This window comes from Lampetra fluviatilis, chromosome 27, assembly GCF_964198595.1.
Source record: "Lampetra fluviatilis chromosome 27, kcLamFluv1.1, whole genome shotgun sequence".
Lineage (NCBI taxonomy): Eukaryota > Metazoa > Chordata > Hyperoartia > Petromyzontiformes > Petromyzontidae > Lampetra > Lampetra fluviatilis.
In genome coordinates, this window is record NC_136301.1 from 11,800,603 (window position 1) to 11,819,620 (window position 19,018).

Consider the following 19,018-nt stretch of genomic DNA (forward strand, 5'->3'; position numbering starts at 1 on the left):
TGTTGGAGTCTGCCAGTGTGTCATCTTAATCCAACCGTGTCAGAGGAAGACCTGTCAGATTGAGCTGCTAGCTTGGGCAGCCACTCGCACGCGAGTCATTTAATTCAAAATCAAGTGGGGGGCCCTTTCAGCTAATTTATTTAAGGATGGCAGGGTCTTGATGTACATGACACGCTTACACCGACAATTCCTACACCATAAATGTAAAGAAACATTTGTGAGAATACGCATAGTGTGTATATGTGTTTGAATACTATATATAGGATATAGGGGTGCATTAAAGAAATAAGCAAACCATAAAAGAAACAGCTTAGGGACGGTAGATATCCAGGCTGTCGCAGCATTCTGAAGCGTCTAACACTCGCCATACATTTATAACCACACCCCATGATCGCGTGGCTCCAACTTGAGATGTAACAATTCACAGATTCAAATCAATTCTTATGCACCCACTGCATTTTGTAAGAATGTGAGATGTGTTTCTCCACACACCATCCCACTGCAGATTCAACAGTTGTGCAACTTTAGATTCTACAGATTCACAGCTCCTCCCATGGATTAACACGGCTACACCAATAAAGAACCTCTCGATTCCATTATCGACTCTGCATGGACTACAACGTAAAAATATATAGACCTTTGAGACAAATTCATGACCACACGACACGATAACTCATTAAAAATCACGACTGAATCGTTATAGGCTCTAAACCTGAATTGTCCATGGAGAGTTCAAAACGGCGTGTGTCGTCCTCTGTGAAACCAATGGGAAATGTAATGGGGGAGACAATTGGCACTCGCAAAATCCTGTGACGAGGAGTTGCATAAAATTCCTGAAGGGGAAATCCCCACTTGCTTCACGTTGATATACATTGCAAACCGAGGGGAAATATCACTGGACACGTTTCATATAACTCACCTCTGGAATCCCATAATGGCATCACACATTCCTCTGAGCGACATTTCTTTACTCGGCAGACAGGATCATGGGATTAACGCCGAAGGGTCATTGGCTGGTGTGAGTATCGCTCAATGTCACCAAATCTGTCAAGCGCTCAAATTTGGCAAAGTGGATCCAGTGACCCGCTCTTACGGGGAACACGATATTCTATTGAAGACTGACCGTGACACTTTTTTCTGAATTGAGATACTCGACTCAAGATCGTGTTTACAAACTGATTTCCTTGAGCTGAATATCGATTCTTAAGACCCTGGGGTCCCAAGTCTCAACACCCCGCAGAGACGGGGACCACTGAGTCTCAAGACCAAAATTCTCCCGAGTCTTAAAATTGAGTGACCTCCAAACTATTGTTTCACTCGAAAGCACAGCTCTACACCGATATAAACCCACACTCACTACTACTCTTTGGTACTTGCGATTAACATGGAAAAAACACAAATGGGGCTTTTAAAATTATACAATTGCACAGCCTCTTTCTCTCAACATTCATACCACTTCAAGAGATGGTGACTGAAGGCTAAAGGTTGATATGAAGCCACTGGGGAAATGCGCTGGTAGACATAGAAAGACAGCATAATACGTGTTACGTGTATACACGCATACAAGAAAACAACCTGACACGGATAACAATGATCATGTAAGGTGGGTAACACCGCGCATGTCCACACGTTACGCGCCACCTGTTACACCACTGGTAACTACACGTGTGCATGGGTAACATGGATAAAAACACTTGTACAAGTAACATAACACCGGGGGTAAGGCACTTGGGAAGACTTTAGATAAAACCCCCAAACACACCAGCGTTTGTCCTTTAAATACAAAACAGAATCAGAATATTCATACTGGAGGAATCCACAGAGCTATAAAGCTCTTTTTCACAGATGTCATCGACATCTGTCCAGTAAACATCCCGCAACTAAGAATCTACGATTGTCAAGTGAGGCGAGCGTTTAAAGAACCCAGACTAAAGCCTCGTCGTCATCACCATTATAATTAATTCAACTCGTATCTTATCAACACCCTATTGTGGGTAACAGCTGCAGCCATTTGCCACGAAGCGGCGGTGACATTACCGGCGCTTGTGCCTGGCTACGTGCACTTTTAGGCCATGTGAAGCATCGAAGGCTCGCTAGCAGGAGGTCACGGACAGACCCACGTGCCGTGGGTTCACTGAAGCTCTCAGATTCAGAGGAACTCATCTCTCATCTGGCAACACTGCTTCTGGGTTAAGGCGAAAGAACGGGAGGCCAGTTTCCATTGGCCGGCAGAGCTGGTATCCACTGGCTCGTAGGCATTGGTAAATACTGGTAAGCATTGATTGGTGGACAACACTTGTAGGCATTGGTAGGCAATGGCTGGTAGGCACTGGCTGGTAGAACTCTAAGGCACTAGCTGGTTGGCACTGATAAGCGTTAATTCGTAGCCCCTTGCTGGCAGAAACTTGTAGGCTTTGGCTGATAGGCACTGGTAGACACTGGCTGGTAGACCAAGGGAGGCACTACCTGGCAAGCACCAACTGGTAGTCACTGGTAGGCACTAATTCAGGTATGGGACCAAAAAGACTGTGTGGCAACATCGGCAGGAGCAGGTCCGGTGCACACCACTGTCAAAGCACCTTCGCTGCCAACATCACAGGGGGTGGGGATGGGGCCCCCAACATCACGATGCCCCCCCTTTCCCCCTGGCCCCCCCGCCCTGTGGGCCTCAGCGTGTCTCAACTCGTCTCCACAGCCAGGTCAGTCTGTGTCTCCTGCTCTCTCGCTCCACGGGCCTGTGTGCCCGGTGCTCTGCAAGCGTCGGTCTGTGTGTATTGCTCTCGCAATATGTAGGTCTGCGTGTCCTGATCTCTGTACGCGTCGGCGTGTGCGTCGGGCTCCCTGGACGCGTCACTCTGCACGTCTCGATCTTTAGGTGATGCGTCATCTTGTTGTGCGCACCACTCTCTGGGTGCGTCGGCCTTCGCATCCTGTTCCCAAGGTACGTCGGTCTGTGTGTCGTCTTCTCGAGACAACACGGTCTGTGTTGACTGTTCCTTCGTCCTCTTTTGATGCCCACACTGTTGGCTGACCACGTCCTCTTTCCCATTTGCATCCCCCGTCACCCTCTCCAATTCGGTGTCTTTCCCTCCAGCGTCATCTGTGATCTCCCTGTCTTTCTCCCTTATTTTCTTCCGATCTCTCCCTCCATTATTCCCCTCATCTCTCTCCCCATCTTCCTTCCCACCTGTCTCTCCGTCATTCTTCGCAATTTTCTCCCCTTCTCTCTCCCCGTCTCCCTCTCCGGCACGCTTCATTCCCTGCCCCACATGGTGCCCTGCGCAGTGTCCACCATCTCCCTCTACGTCTCCATTGCTGGCATTCTGCCCAGCCGTTTCGCGCTCCAGGTAGTACACGTTCACCAGGTTTCGCCGCAGGCGGAACGTGTAGTCGGCGTCACCGTGACAATGCCGGTCGCAGAACACGCACATTCCCCGTGTCGGTAGCGGCGACGGTGGCACGGGCCCCCTGGGGGTCACAGGAGACCGCCCAGGCGACGGCCTCAGCCAAGGTGGCGTCAGCATCGGCCCCTTCTGCAGCGGCTCCGGCGGCAGTGGCAGCGCCGCTGGTGGTGGTGGTATCGGCACAACCTCCGTCGTCATTTCAGACATGATTGGCGTCACATTGCAGACTCCTCCCAGATCCGGCTTCTGCTCAAACGCCTGGCGCCGGCGCCGGCAGCGCCGCCGCTCGCTCTTCCTCCTCGCTCGCGCTTCTTCTTCCTCTCCCGTCCTCTCCTTCTCGTCATCGTCAAAGCAGCGCTCGGGCGATGACCTTCCATCATGGCTGTGGATCCCCTCGTCCTCGTCCATCTCCCCACGCCCCTCGTCTCCGCTGGCGCGCGGCCGCCCCTCCTGCTGCTGGTGTGCGGTGCTGTAATCGTGTCGTGTAAATGGGCCGTCCGAGTCCAGGGAGAGCGGCGACTCCATGCCGTCGTCGCTCGGTGTAGAGGGAGGCGCCGTTGCCACTGCTGCAACAGCCTCACGGCACTGTCGGGCGCCGCACAACTCCGTGCCGACCTTCAACCAGCTTGCGCCGTCGAAGGCACCGCTGCTGTGGACGTAGCTGCGCTCCCGCCGGACCAAGTAGCTGCGTAGGTGGTACAGGCGGTGCAGGTGCTGTTGCTGCTGCTGTAGCTGTTGGCGGTGGTCGACCCTCTGCAGCTGCAGGGCGCGAGCGAAGGCGTCGCTCATGCGAGGCCCCCCCCGGTCCTCGTCGCTGCCCGGTTGATTCCAGCCGGTTCTGCCGCTGTTAGGCTCCGGTGCAAATCGGCACAGGAAGCCGACTCCGGCAGCACCGCTCGGGCCAGCGCAGGTCGCTAAGTGTGAGCGCGCACCGGAAATTGGAGGCGATGGCGCGGGCGGGGAGCCCGCTGCCGGCATCTCCTCGGCTCTCGCCGTGACTACAACCACCGCCGCCGTCGCTGCCACAGCTCCCTCACAGCTAGCTGGCTGTGGCTTTGAATCCGGGGACTCCACTGGGCCGCAATTTCTAGCCCAAGACTTGGCAACGGATTTGCGGCCACCATTGATTTTTCGTCTGGGCGCACGCTTCGCTGGGACCCTGCGGGGGCGGCTGGAGGTGACGGCATCTGCTGGTTTCAAAGTTGACTGCAGCGACCCCTCCTCGTCGTGCATGCAAAGCGCCGAAGGCGATTGGCTGCGCTTGCCGGAAAACGCCTGCGGCTTATCTGAGAGGCGGCGTCTCTGTGCTGCCCTCGTTTGCTTCCCACTTGCGACAGAAGTCGTCGCCTCCGGCTTCAGCGAGAAGTACGGCGGCTGATGTCGCAGCGGTGAAAGCGCAGGCGGGTGGGGCACTTCCGGCTGTGATTTTGGAACCGGCAGCTCCACTTCCGGTGCTTGCTTCACGGGTGACGTTGCTTCCTGCGTGCACTGCACTAGGGACGTCACTTCCTGCGTGGGGTTTGTCAGAAACGTTACTTCCTCCGCCTGTTTCACCAGCAACGTCACCGCTCCCGTGCTGTCATTCACTTCCTGGTTTTTCAAAGGTATCGGTAAAACTGGTGGCGTCACTTCCTGTTTAATAACTCCTGCTGCTAGTATTGCTCCCTGCGTGAGCGGCAGTGATGTTGATGATGGTGGCAACGGTGGCTCACTCGCTCTCTCACACAATGCTGCTTCCCCTTCCTCATCTGCTGCCAGCATCACCACAACATTGGCCTTGCTTCTGCGGCCTCTCCTTCGACTCGGAGGACACGCTGCTGTGGTGGCACCCTCTCTGCCGTTCACCTCGTTTGTATCGTCACCACCAGAAGTCGTCTTGCGCTTGCGTGTGGGAGGCACCGCCTCAATCTTCTCGCTATTCCTCTGCTGCTTCTTCCGGCTGTAACCTCCTCCACGGTTCTCCATCACCACTGATTCCGCCTTCTTCCTGACGGCCGCTTTGAGCTTTTTCGCATTTTTCCCAACAACCCCTTTGACATGCTCGCTCTCATTGCGGAGCTTTTTGACACCCTCATCATCGCCCTTCTGCTCCTCTTCCTTGCTCTTCCTCTTCCTGCCCCGACGCCGACTCCGCCCGACAGGCACCTCAGCCTCCATTGCGAGGGCGGCCATCTTGAGGCTGGGCCGCCTACCCCTCCTCTTCGCGGCCTTCACAATGGACGACGTCACCTCCTCGCACTCCAGCTCTGCACCCGCTTCCTCCATCATAGCTGGAGGAGGCCGCGGTGATGACGGAGAGGGCAGCGCCGGCTGCGATGCCTCCCTCCCCACCGCTGTCGCTTTCTCCTCGCACTTCACTTTCTTCTCCGGGGTCTCCTTAGCCGGCCCCATCACCCCCGGCGGCCCACCAGCCCTACCACGAGCCGCGACTGCTGCCGCCACTGCCCCTCCCTGCCGTTTTCTGCCCCTACCCTCCCTCTTAACGCCATTTACTTTTGCGGTGCAACAGCCGCCACCACTGCCGGTGTCCGATTTACAGCACACAATGGACCGCTTGCTCGATGCTCCCTCCACCTTCACGCTTGTCGCCGACGACGACAATGCCGGCGGTGCCGGTGAAACCGTAGGCGGTGGCGGCTGCTGCTGCCGAGCCGCGGTCACGACTGTGGTGGTGGCTGCCATGGTGGCAGCGGTGGTAGCAGTGCCAGTGTAGGTGGGGTGCTTGGAGTGCAGGTGGTAGGTGAGGTTGCACTTCTTGGAGGCGGCGTAGGAGCACGCGGGACAGGGGAAGCGCCGTGGAGACGTGTGCAACAATACGTGCTTCTTGTAGTTGCTGCGGTCGGCCGTGCGGTAGCCGCACTCGCCGCACACCAGCGGTTTGGGCCCATCCGAGTGGACCTGTGCGCGGGGACCGGTGCACAGTTTCCATCGTGAGGCGAGGCTGGCGTTGAGATGCGCATACACACATACGAATGTTGAACTGCTAGCATGCCGTACGGAGCCAACCGTGCTAATCAGAGGCGACCGAATAGTTATAATGCAAAATAGTTATTTGTGTAGTTGTTGAAATACAATTAACTAAATAATAACCATCTGCTTCATTTATTTGGTTACTTATATTCTCCATAATTACACAAATTACAATTTTGTGTTGCGTATAAAAGAGGTCTGCAGACTTGGACCCATATGTTAATAAGTATAACCCGTAAAAACAAAGTTTTTCACTCTAAATCCTTTATATGCGTGGCGGCTAGAGTCCTCTCGTCCTCTGGCTTGAGATGGCTGCCACCTATGGGTCAGATGATTGTCTGCAGTATTAAACAATTGGTAATTAAATATTTAATTTGTTTTCCCTAAACAGTGTAAAATTTTGGAATTTTTTTTTCACGAACATTAATTGTCTCGCACAACGAGTCTGTGTGCAAAATGTTAGCTCGATTGGATCACGGGAAGTGGGTTATAAAACGACCGAAAGGTTTGCACGGTCGTAAGCAAGCAAGCACGCAAGCAAGCAAGCAAGCGAACTTAATATAAAGGATTTAAAAAGAGGGTTTTTGTATTATTATTACTCTTATATAATGAACAATCAACAGAGATTTAACCGACAATGTTGTACTGTACTTAGCATCATCTAGGTGCCCCCTTTCCCGTAGGTTCCACCCCGCTACGGCTTCACCTGTCTCAGGTGACGCGTCACTTCGTGCTGATTCGACGCGACGTAGGTGCACCGGTCGCAGTGGAAAGGCTTCTCGCCTGCAGAGGCAGAAGGAGAGTTTCAGAGAGAACCCACCGTCCATGGTGGCACACATGGTGACACAGGACCATTTCAGAGAATCGCCACTGATGCTCACCATGCCTAGGAACCGAACTTAGAAACCCCAGGTTTGTAACGCAGTGTGCTAACCACTACACTACCACCATTCCTCACACACACACATAGATTTAGACACAAATACACACGTACAAAGCACTCCCAGTGTAGTCTTAGCAGACTTTTGGGGCAAGTGCTTTTAAACGAGCACCTATGAAGGCCGGAATGGTATACAAGGGGGTGGATGGCTAGCACCAAGCCCGACCGCCTTTGTCTCCCCAGTGGCGTTGTTTACACACCACACCAGGTACTCATTTGAGGCTGAGTCGACCTAGGGAACTGCCGGGCCGGTTAAGATAATATAATCGTCACTGGTGTTGGTGGACGTGAGCCAGAATCCAAGTCAGGTCGCCTCATCCACAGACACCAATCTTGATAATGCTGGTACCAGTCATCAGAAAGTCGAATCAGCTCCATATTCTTCTCTACTACATCAGCCCATTTCCTCTCCAGCCCGTGCCATGCCTGTTTAGCCCCCTGTATCCAGCCAGAAATTGTTTGGATATGTGGTGGTTGGGCATGTGGGCTAAATGACCCAGCCAACAAAGCCTCACCTGCCGGACAATCTCACTGATGGGACTGTTCATATCATTCAAGGATCTCTCAACTATTCGCAAAATCCAATATGGTTAAACCTAGGATAGATGATAAACAGCAATGATGTTCCTTCAAAGGGGTCAATCTTTTGCAAGCACAGTACCGAATTATCCTAGTAACAAAAGTAGCATATGCTACAGACCGGACCCCGCACTTTCAAGGGCCCCGCACGAAATGGTTTCAAGCTATCAATTCCGGTTCAGTGATTCTGCACTTGCTCTATAACTATAGTACAATACTGGCTTCAACTTATATGAATGACTGGGTGTTTAAGGTTAAAGATTTGTCGTATTATTTGGATGTATAGCAAACGAAAAAATACAATTACTTTACAAGTAAAAAATGTGTTTTAATGGTTTTATTTATTTATTTAGGGCCCCTTTATAACATATGCTACAGGCCCCACACTAGCTTAATCCGGCACTGACCAGCAGGTATAACCATGGCTGAAAAGGCTCGGAACTTTGTACGGAGCAAGAGGCTCATTAGCTTCCACACAGTGTTACGCAGCAGATGAAAAGGTAATGTCGCTTGACTGATTGAGAGTGAGACCTTCGTTGCCATACCGGAGATGGTCATAAAGCACACTGTCCAGGTATGGAAACACCTCCACTCTCTCCACAACTGCCCCAACACCCATAGGGAATGGAGGTGCTGGAGTGTTTTGTACCATAAAATACCCACACAGGTACTTTGCTCTTGTAGGGCTGATGGTAAGGACACATCTCTTAGAAGCACGCTCCAAGCTCAGCAGTAGAGTCTCCATCCAAGTGTGACCAGCAATTACCAGATCATCAGCATAAATAACATCGTTGGACAATAGGGGCCCATACGCAAGCATCCATCAACCTCCCATTGTATCTGTAACAGATGAAAATTACTCTGGTGCAGCCAAGGAGAGCATCTCAAAATACATGGGCAGAGAAGACGATAAATAGTGCATGGGCCAAAGGATATTCTTGTTACACCCTAAAGCGAACAAGAACTGATTCAATCTCCTTGCTACGCAACTTTACCTGGACATGGCCACCATGAGCGTCCTTAATGATTGTGAGCAGAGGGTCAGGGACCCTGAATGCATAAAGAATAACCCTCAACAATGGCCTATGATCAATACAGCAGAGTTATAGGTCCTATTGAAATTTTCTATAACTCTGCTGTAGCAGATAGACAAGAGAATATTGCGTCTGTGCAGGCCCACCGCGGTCTGAAACCACATTGGGGCTCCGCAAGCCTCTCGCCCCTCGGCCTGCACACAATCGCAATCCTATCACAGCAGTTCGCTTGAGAGGTCATCTCTGTCTGGTGCTTTACCTGGCCTTAGGCTCTACATCACCCTTCATACTTGCTGAATAAATGGTACATCAGCCAGCCACTCACAGGAAGCAGCTACTCCCTCCCATATTGGAGACAATGCAGCCTCAGCAGGGTCAACCCAATCTTGCTCCGTGATGTTATCCGAGCTAAGGGGGTTTTTCCCCTTCCCCAATACCTAATATAAATATTCTCGCTTGCAACCTTCATCAATAAGCCGACACCAGGCTATTGTGGGTTTCAATGGGGTCCTTAGGTGGACACGCACCACTGCAGTGGAAGAATGGCAGGCGCATCTTACAGATGACAAGTTGATAGTAAGTGGGCAGACCAGCTCTGCGGTCAGTCCTGGTGTCAAGGATATGGGCTGGAATTCACTGTTCCATCACGATACAGAGTCCAGTAGATGCTCTTGCCAAAGCAGGCTATGCCAAATGGGCTTTGGCCTGAATACGTCACAGGCACCTGTCCCCCACCCCCGGGTGTTTCTGGCACAAACTTAGTTTGGTATTTCCACCAAGGTTATGGTTACCAGCCCCTCGCACACACTAATACATGCGCACACACACTAATAAAAAACACACAACACGTAAAAAAAACACTAATAAAGCAGTCGCACACAAATGCATGAACACTGCCACAAACATAAAAACACAGACACACATACAAATTCAATCTCTCTTTCAAAATAGCACCAAAAATTTCACCACATCACCTGTGCCAGGATAGGTGTACAAAAACACATTTACACAAAACCACGTTACACAAACCTCACATTAAAATCACATTTAACTTAACTCTACAACACCAACACATTCCTCAGCCGCTAACACGTACCTACGTTAAGTTAAACTTAATTTTTTTTAATTTAAACAGTATTTTAAACTATAAAAACTGAAATAAATCACTTTTTTTTACCAAACATAGCTCTCACAGCTACAGCTTTACGCGAGAGCCACTTACCCGAGTGTATGCGCATATGGCGGGTGAGGTGAGTCTTCTGTGAGCTCGAGTAGCTGCAGTGTGGACACTGGTAGGGCCTTTCACCTGCAAAAAATACAAACATCCCCATGTGGCATTTTGCGCACTCGTTACACGCGCAAAAGTGCTCGCTACAATACCTCGCTGATCTCGCCAGAGAATAAACCATCATCGCGCAAACCCCGGTCATCCTCGTGGCAGCGGTGGCTTTTGGCTGGCAATGGAATAAAGACGGTCGCCACATCGCACGATTTCAGATGCACTTCTGTGTCCTTCTGAAATGCACTTCCTTTCGATATTAGGGAGCCACTGGAGCCATGCACTTTTAAAAATAGATTGAAAACTAATTTCTCTAAGAACTGATTTTTGTGTTTAGTTTCATGTCCTTCTCCCGCACCTGCGATTAGCACAGTTGACTAAGTACGGTTCGAAATAATTTTAACATACATAGATATATTCACAGACTGGAGAGAGTTTGCGTGCTGTTAAGGCCAGCGTGGTGCATGGGGGGACAATGTGGCCAACGGCAGTCCCAGTGCCGACACGTTACACACCGCACTGGGTACTCCTCGACTTAAACAGCGCTAACGTCCTCGTGGAGGCCCAGGAACTCGACACTGATGTGAGCCGTGAGTTCACATCTCACCACCGTGGTGCCCACTGGTGGGTGGGTTCGTAGATTAGTGCGCTAATCACTCCACTACCGCACCAAAGACAAAAGATTCCAACACACACCTGTGTGTGTGCGCAGGTGCTGGAGGTAGTTGTTCTTGCGGTCCGAGTAGTAGCAGCAGGACCCGCAGGTGTACACTTTGCGCGGGAAGTGGTTGCGCAGGTGTTTCTTCCAGTGGTACTCGCTCACCGTGCTGTACAAGCACAGGACGCAGCGGAACACTCGCTCGCCGCTCTGCACCGTCGCTCCTCCTTCAACTACCGGTGCCGAAGCTGGTGCGAGAACCGGCGCCGCCACCACTGAGCAGTTCTCCCGGTTCTCACTGGGACGCGGTTCGTTGGGTTGGCGAAGGGGTGCCACCATCGGGTTCGGCGGCAGCGCTGCACCGGCAACGCGCTCGTGGTGCTTGGGAGGGAGAAGTGCAGAGAGACAGAACGCACCGCTAATTTAACATTGTCCTGATTGCTTCACACGATCATGCGGTTATCCGTGATTTTGGCGACAAAAGGAACATCTCATCGTCCTTTTATAAAACTATAAACTATATTTTTATTTTGCCAGGTAAGACCCACTGAGCTACGTGTCTCTTTTTCAGAAATGACTTAGCCATAAATAATAACCCAACTAAGTGGCTTATCAAGTGGAAATTTCTAGCAGCCAAATACTCTAAACACATGTTTCTAAATATGGAGGGAAAAACTAGAGGAGGACCCGGTGAAAAAAAATTCACGTGACCATGGGGAGAGAGACATGCAAACTCCAAATATACAGGTGTCAGTCAGGAGCAAACCCACGACCTGCTGCATACCAGGCAAGATCGTTAACATCTCGCCACCGAGGCACCACTATGTTTATAAGTAAACGTAGTGACGTGCCACGAAAGGTGGCACCATCATGCATGGTAATATGACCAGATACCGTAGCACAAGGCCGTAGCCATGAAGTCAACATTGGGGGGGACCAAATCTTCCAGGGGGTCTAGGGTCCCCCCCCCAGAAAAAAAAAATCTAAATTTGAAAACTAATTTCCTGCCTAAAATATTAAAAAATTCACTAACACATGGGATGGACTTTTTATGTATTTTTTACAATAATGTCTAATAGTGAATTGTATTACATTGCTCTGTTTTTTCTTTTTACCTTTTCTTGTTTCATTGTATGTAATGGCAGAGATTAGGGATTAATAAAGTACAACCATAACCACAATCATATAAACAGAAATCTATTTTATAGCAACATATTGAGGGGGACATTTTGAGCATATGTTAATATTGAGGGGGATGTGTCCCCCCCCAATATATATTATAATTACGGCCTTGCCGTGTCTATGTTTTGTCTCTCTCTCTCAAATTTATGCAATCTTTGGAAAAACGTAATCAACCAGGTGGTGGTGTTGACTCTTGTGTTGGCCGACTCTCTGTGTTGTATTGCATTATATTTACAAGTTTACTTTGTTTGCTTTCTCATTTATCTGTATCTGATGATGGTTGCTTGTGTTGCAATCGAAACGTCGTATTCTATTATTATTTAATTTATTTCTACGTGACTTTACCATAAGAACCAAAGAGTAAGGACAAAGTTCCCTCGCATAGCCTTATCAGACTGTTGTTAGCGAAGCACCTATGGAGGCCGGAACGGTGGGTGGCCGACACCACGCCCAACTGCCTTTGTCTCCCTAGTGGCGATGTTTACACACTGTACCAGGTACTCATTTGAGGCCCAGTCGACAATAAGGGAGGCCCAGGACCAGTTCAGATAATCAGCACTGATGTTGACCATGACTGGGAATCGAACTCGGATCGCTGGGTTTGTAGCGGAGCACGCTAACCATTGCGCTACAGGCACACACACACAGATCCAACGACACAATAATACGTTAAAACACAAATGACCAGGCACGCACAAAGACACTACCACACACATAGAACGCAACACCGTGACAACGATGAAACGGCTGCACGTGCGTACACCCACCAAAATCACCACTGTAACTACACACAACAACGGTAGCTGAAGGCACTAGACCCGCTCGTTAGGCGTGACGGTTAAACAGGGAGTTGCGGTGAGAGTTAGAGAGAGCAAGGCGGTGAGAGCAAAAGAGCGAGGAGGGCGGTGTGGCAGTACCTTGAGGTGCGCAAGGTAATGGTCGTAGCGATTCGTGTTGTAGCCGCACTTCTCGCAGCGAATGGGACCACCCGCGGCCTGTAACAACGTAGCACAAAACACCCAACAACAACCAGGAACACTCGTATCGGTGCGTGTGTGCGAGGGTATGTGCGTGTGCAACTCTTTTTACGGGGAGCTGTAGTGCAGCTGTAGTGTAGATAAAAGTTCGATTCCCTCTTGTGACTAACATCAATGACGAATCACGTAACTGGTACTGGCCCTCTTCGAGGTTAACTCAGCCTCAAATAAGTACTTGATGCGATGTCTAGACATCAGAACTTTGAGACAAATGCGGTCTGGCGTGGTGCAGGCCACCACATCCCCTCGTTTGCTGTATCAGCCTTAATAGGTGCTCGCCAACAGCACTTGCCCCAACAGTCAGTTATAGGCTATACTTGGGATCTTTGCTTTTGTCTCTTTCATGTATGTGTGTTATTGTGTGTTTGAGTACTGTATGCGAGTGTGTGTGCGCATCTCACCGTGTGCGCTTGCGTGCGCACGTTCGTCTCACCCTGCTGCTCCAGCAGGTATTTTTTGGCTCCGTGGGAGCTGATGTGATGTCGGAACTCCGCCTCGGAGGTCGTCTACGTGGCACATCCAGGGGTGGCAAAACGCGTCACAACACGCGGGGGACATCCATCCATTGCATCACACAACCACACACCGACCTCAGAGAACAACCCTAACATTCAGAAGGGGACCTCCCCCCTTCCTAGCAGGCATCTGCGCAGTCACACGGCAGCAGGGGATGGGCACGTAGAGAACCGGTGCCGCCACTTACCGTGAACTGGCAGGGCCGGCAGAAGAAGCTCTTCGGGCGCCGGGAACCCCTGGACCTCGCCTCACCACCGCTCCCCACCACCGCCTCGTCCTCCTCCTTCTCCACTGCCGTCACCACCACCGCTGCCGCTACCGCCACACCACCCACGGGCAGCCCAGACTCTCCAGTCAAAGCCTGCTCCTCACCTGCCCGTGGCACGCAAGGCCCCACGGCCGTCAGGGGTTCCTGCACCAACATTGGCGGCCGGGAAGGAACAGGAGTGGCCGTAATTTTGCGGAAGTAACCAACAGCACTGCGCGCGCCCTCTTCCAGTTTCATCGCGGCCGGCACCGGCCCCGCCGCCGCTGCTTCCGCTGCTGCTGCCGCAGCCGCGGCCGCCTCCGCTGACGCGGCTGATGCGGCTGCAGCCGCCACTGCAGCTGCTTCAAGTTTTGAGAGCTCTTGGGCGAAGCGGTCGGGCAGCCGCAGGCTCATGCCGTTGTCATCGTCATCGTCATCCGAAAGGGGCTTCATTAGACCTGAGGGAGACAGCGGCACAGCAACGATTGTTAAGCTCGTCGCCACGGCAACACGCGTGTTTACCATCAACGTTTTATCCGCTATTCGTAACATCACCGGTGGTCAAGACCCAAAACAGTGGCAGCCAAAGGAAGGAAGACACCGTAGAATTCTAGTGTTCCCTACTTTGTATACCAAATTATAATATTGATCTTTGTTCAGCATCTAAATAGCTGTTGACACTGGATAAATCCGATGAACTATGAAGCCTACAACAACGGGCAGTTTTCCATATAAGCACTAACCAGGCTAACAACCTGGTTTTTTCTCTTCCCTGATGACAGTGGACCATCTCAATTGTATCCGAACGACACATGGAAGGTATGGATATTTCCCTATAAATGGAACGTTAACTACTCACCAAATTGCGAACGCGGTGAGGTGCAAACCATCAGGCATATCTCCACTGTATTGACTGCCCTATACAACAGGCTAAGTCTGGTGGAACAAGTGGACTCCACTCAGCTACACTAGATGCAGCGGAATATCTTACAAAATTAAAAATACAATTGTAGCCTGTTACTTTTTTCTCAATGCCATAAGAAAGAAGAAGACTAACCAGCTCAGGCCTGCTTATCTTCCGAGATCAGGCACATTCTGAGTTATCTGGTGACTGGCAATCGATGCTTGTTCGGCGGCGAATCTGTCCTTCTCTGAGGTGCTGGTGCTCTCTGTCCATCTGGTGCTAATTACGGTGCCACCCACTCATCTGCCAATGCCACTCACCTCCCCCCCTTACGCAGCCACTGCCACCATCATCGTTGTCATCATCGTCATCGTCGTAACTCATGTCGACATCCGACATCAGCGCCAGTTCCGCCACCGTCTTCAGCTCAGCCATCAGGGGCCCCTCACTGGTGCCGCACTCGGTGGACGACGCCGCTGGGACCTCGCCGGCATAACAGGCCATGCTCACCGCCCCCGAAGCCATCTTGGAGCCGGCTCTCGATGGAAGAAGTTTGGGACTCTGTGTGTGTGAGAGAGCAGGGGCAAACTTCAGCTGCAGTGCAGCAGTAAGAGAACTCAAGTACTTTGAACACAGCTATATAGGCATCATGGGGAAAACATGTAGAATATTTAATATTGATAAATTAGTGACATTTGATATATGCGCCACTATTATCGTACAAGGCTATCACAAATGCACTGTGTTTCAGGGATCGTATAGTTTGCGGTCGTGTCACAGTCCGGCGGCGCTGTTGCTATATAACTGAGGAATTGAGACACTGTTGATTGAATAAAGTGGAAGGAAATGGAACAGAGGTATACACAGTCCAAGATGGACAAGGTAGTATTATAAACATAATAACCACAGCATTATACCAATGTTATAGCAAAGCACAATATCACAGAGTGAAGTAGCTTCATCACAGGTCACCAACACTCAGTAACGAGTAGAACGACAGAGGTAATATCCGACAGCCTGAAACTATAGCCTATCTCTTTAGGCCACAGTCTGTCTCTGGACGATATATGTTGTCTCCAGGGGCTATAGACTTGGGTGGAGATTTGATACAGCTGTGCCTTGTTAACTGTGAGCCCAGTCAAGGCCCCATTGTCTGGGTAACACGTGTTCCCATCTGTTACTACTGCTGCTGTGGATGGTGCACGCATGGCCCAGCTACAGTAAGGGCATGGCTTGGGAATTGTGTGGCTAAGAGGTAGGACTCTAGCAAAAGAGGGCATGTGCCGTCGAGGACATGACTAAGATGCAATAAATCACCAGGCGATGGAAACAACCCATTACGGTAACATGTTGATTTTCGTAGCCAACATAATAAATAATAGATTTTTTGGAAATGATATTGTCAAATTTCTGTCTTAAGACCCTCAACCACCCGAGACAACCAAACAAATAAAACTGTCACACCTTCAAGCATTTATAGATGCACCAACATTAATGTTCCAGCTCACTCACCGGTTAGAGAAAGATCTTTACCACAGAACGTATCAGATATTAGATATCTAAAAGACAAGCATGTACTGATTGGAGTTGTTAACTCGGTGATATGGGTTACATGAAATATCAAAGTATTACGACATTGGTTCAGGTAAACTGGAATGGTAGAACATACAATCAACTGAAACAGCACAATGGTTTTAATTGAGAATATATAAGCTAAAGGGAGAAAATTGCACAACAAATATATTACGTCAAAGCCACATATTACACATGATAAACAACGAATCCAAAGCAAAATTAAAACGAAGAGCATTTTGCACCTCGGTTCCCTGACGATTAATAGTTTCAGTTCAAATTCAGAATAAAAGGGGACAACTTTTAAATGTAAGTGGGTACAGACAAAACACTAAAAGAATAAACTTTGAAATGTGAGGTCACAGCCAACTCATCACATGACCTATCAACGGCATTGTCCAGATCCGAGGTCAATTACAATTTGAATAACTCCAGCATTGTTCGCCGAAATTACAATTACACTGCGATTGAGATTCACTACGAAAAAGCCAATCACTATTGTAATTCACTCGAGACCTGATTTGTCCCAGGACTTGACAATCGAATTAGAATGCAGGAAGAACACGGCCTGCGGAGGGCAAGGCCGCGAGACTGTTTAACTTATGAACGGCATGACCTTTACTGTACATGGGAGAGGTTTTAACGTTGTTGGTAAACATTGCTGTGAAAACTCAGGGCATGATGGCCAGAGGTACAGCCCGCTAATGTTAAGGCTTGCCGTAAAATGGGCATAACTTCTCAAGGACATGGCCCATTCAGGGCCTGGCCTGTACAACAGAGGGGGGTATATGCCCAACACCTTAGGGTGATGAAAGAAATTCATAATAGGATTTACCCTTTCCGGCAATAATATAGGAGTTAAAATGTTCAAACACCAAATAGACATCAATTGCTACAAAGGATCCCCCCACCGATACAGCTCGGGTGGTTATGGCTAAAATGTGACTCAGAGAAGGCAGTGGTCAATCTGGGGTGTTGGTGGGAGGGCATTTATAATATATAGATTTTTTTTACACTTAAAATACTCGAGGTAGGGGCCCTATTTAATAAGCCTGTACACGTGGGCCTGCCTCGCCCATATACCTGTTGAACTGTCTGCATCCGCCTCTGCGGAGAGCTTTAACTTACACACGGCATTGGCCACAACATAGGGACACGATCTATGTGAAGGGCACGGCTCGAGGGCATGGGTTGAACGCGGCACCACCACGCAGCCCTTTATGGCCAAGCGGCCCCTGAGCAGAGCCATGAATCCAAAACCACTACAAGTACAAACCTCCTGCTCCATTCCGTCCCCATCACAGCCAAGCCTGGGGCCTAAACTCACCCATACTTCGATTTCAACATTTCCCAAAACAACTAAACAACACCGAAACAACAACAATAAACATCGGCAAGGTAATTAATCAACAAGGGTTGACTTTTAAACTCAGGACGCAGGGCCCACGATGTCGTCGCGGTCTCGCCGTGACAAACAAAACTGCGTCAACTTTTCACAAGATCGAGTTTTGCCTGCCAATTAGTTTGTTTTTCCCCTTTCCAAAGCACAACAACAAGACAAAACAATCTGTGTAAAACTGAAGAAGCGAGAGAGGAATTCGGGAAGCCGTCTCGAATTTCACGTCGGTAACAAAACGTTGTTGAGGTGGGGGGGGGGTAAAGATTTTAAAATCTTAACTTATAATAAAAGTTGCTTACGCGCAAACTACAGTTAAAGCAGGCGATTTGCAAGTGGATGAAGTTTCTTTCTCCTTCTATTCAAGTATCGATTTACCTCGCGCAAACAAACGAGCAGAGGCTGATAAATAATTAATGGCGTGGGGCGCTGTCCAGCGTTGGGGGCCAGAGAACGACAACCCGACGCCTTCTTCACCACCACGTCTCGTCTCGACAAAAAGCCATGAGCGCAACCACTTCCACCGCCGCAACAACCACGGGCGATCGCGAAACGACGACTGCAACGTCGCTCAGCCGAGTTTCGAGCAACTTTGGCGAAGTTTGAACACTTTTATTTGTGTTTGATTTCACTGCCGCGACGGGATGGTGGAGGGGGTAAGAGGCGCCTTGTTAACGGACGGCGATCGCCAAACTACAACAAACTTCACGGGCAACAACAACAACAACAACCGCGAGTGACTGTGACTCTCACCGCCGTGGGCCCTGGAAGAAGCCGGGGGTTTGATGGAGGAGATCCGCGGGGTTCTCCAAGCTCGCTCAACTCGGCCGCATTCCTTCACAGCGCCGCTTTGAGGGCTCCGCCATCACCGGGCGCCTCTGCCCATCTTTACCTCTGCCGATCTTCCGGAAGATATCTTCCGGAAGAAGAAGGGTCTCCGTCTTTCGGAAGATGCTACTGCCCGTTCGATTGACGCTTTCCTTGAAAATAACCTTCCGGAAGATGCTACTGCACGTTCGATTGCCATTTCACGGGTTTCCAGAAGAATCTTCTGGAAGACGTGGGAGTATTCCAGAAGATGCGTGGCTTGTTTGAGTTTTTCGTCTCTATTTGTTCTGGAGAAATCCGATGAGCTAATAAGCTCTTTTTTGTTATAAATTGTCCAGTAAAGGGGGGAGCATGGGGTCAGAAAGTTACAAGAAACAATACAAAATAACAGATATGAGTGCAAAGTATGTATAGGAACGCTAAAGCAAATCAGAGTAATACAACAATAAAGTTTGACGGTACTGTAGTACCA

At 49.9% G+C, this 19,018-nt stretch overlaps 1 protein-coding gene across 1 annotated transcript; it reads right to left on the reverse strand.

Moving 5' to 3' along the window:
• Positions 1–121: 121 nt before the first annotated feature.
• Positions 122–18,609, reverse strand: LOC144942397 (uncharacterized). The gene is made up of 9 exons (XM_078869240.1): positions 18,472–18,609; positions 15,071–15,311; positions 13,787–14,304; positions 13,485–13,589; positions 12,964–13,041; positions 10,903–11,245; positions 10,150–10,233; positions 7,081–7,157; positions 122–6,302 (listed from the first exon to the last, which is right to left on the reverse strand). The coding sequence occupies exons 2-9, from the start codon at positions 15,273–15,275 to the stop codon at positions 2,679–2,681; spliced, it is 5,034 nt and encodes a 1,677-aa protein (XP_078725366.1). The 5' UTR covers positions 15,276–15,311; positions 18,472–18,609; the 3' UTR covers positions 122–2,678.
• Positions 18,610–19,018: the final 409 nt, after the last annotated feature.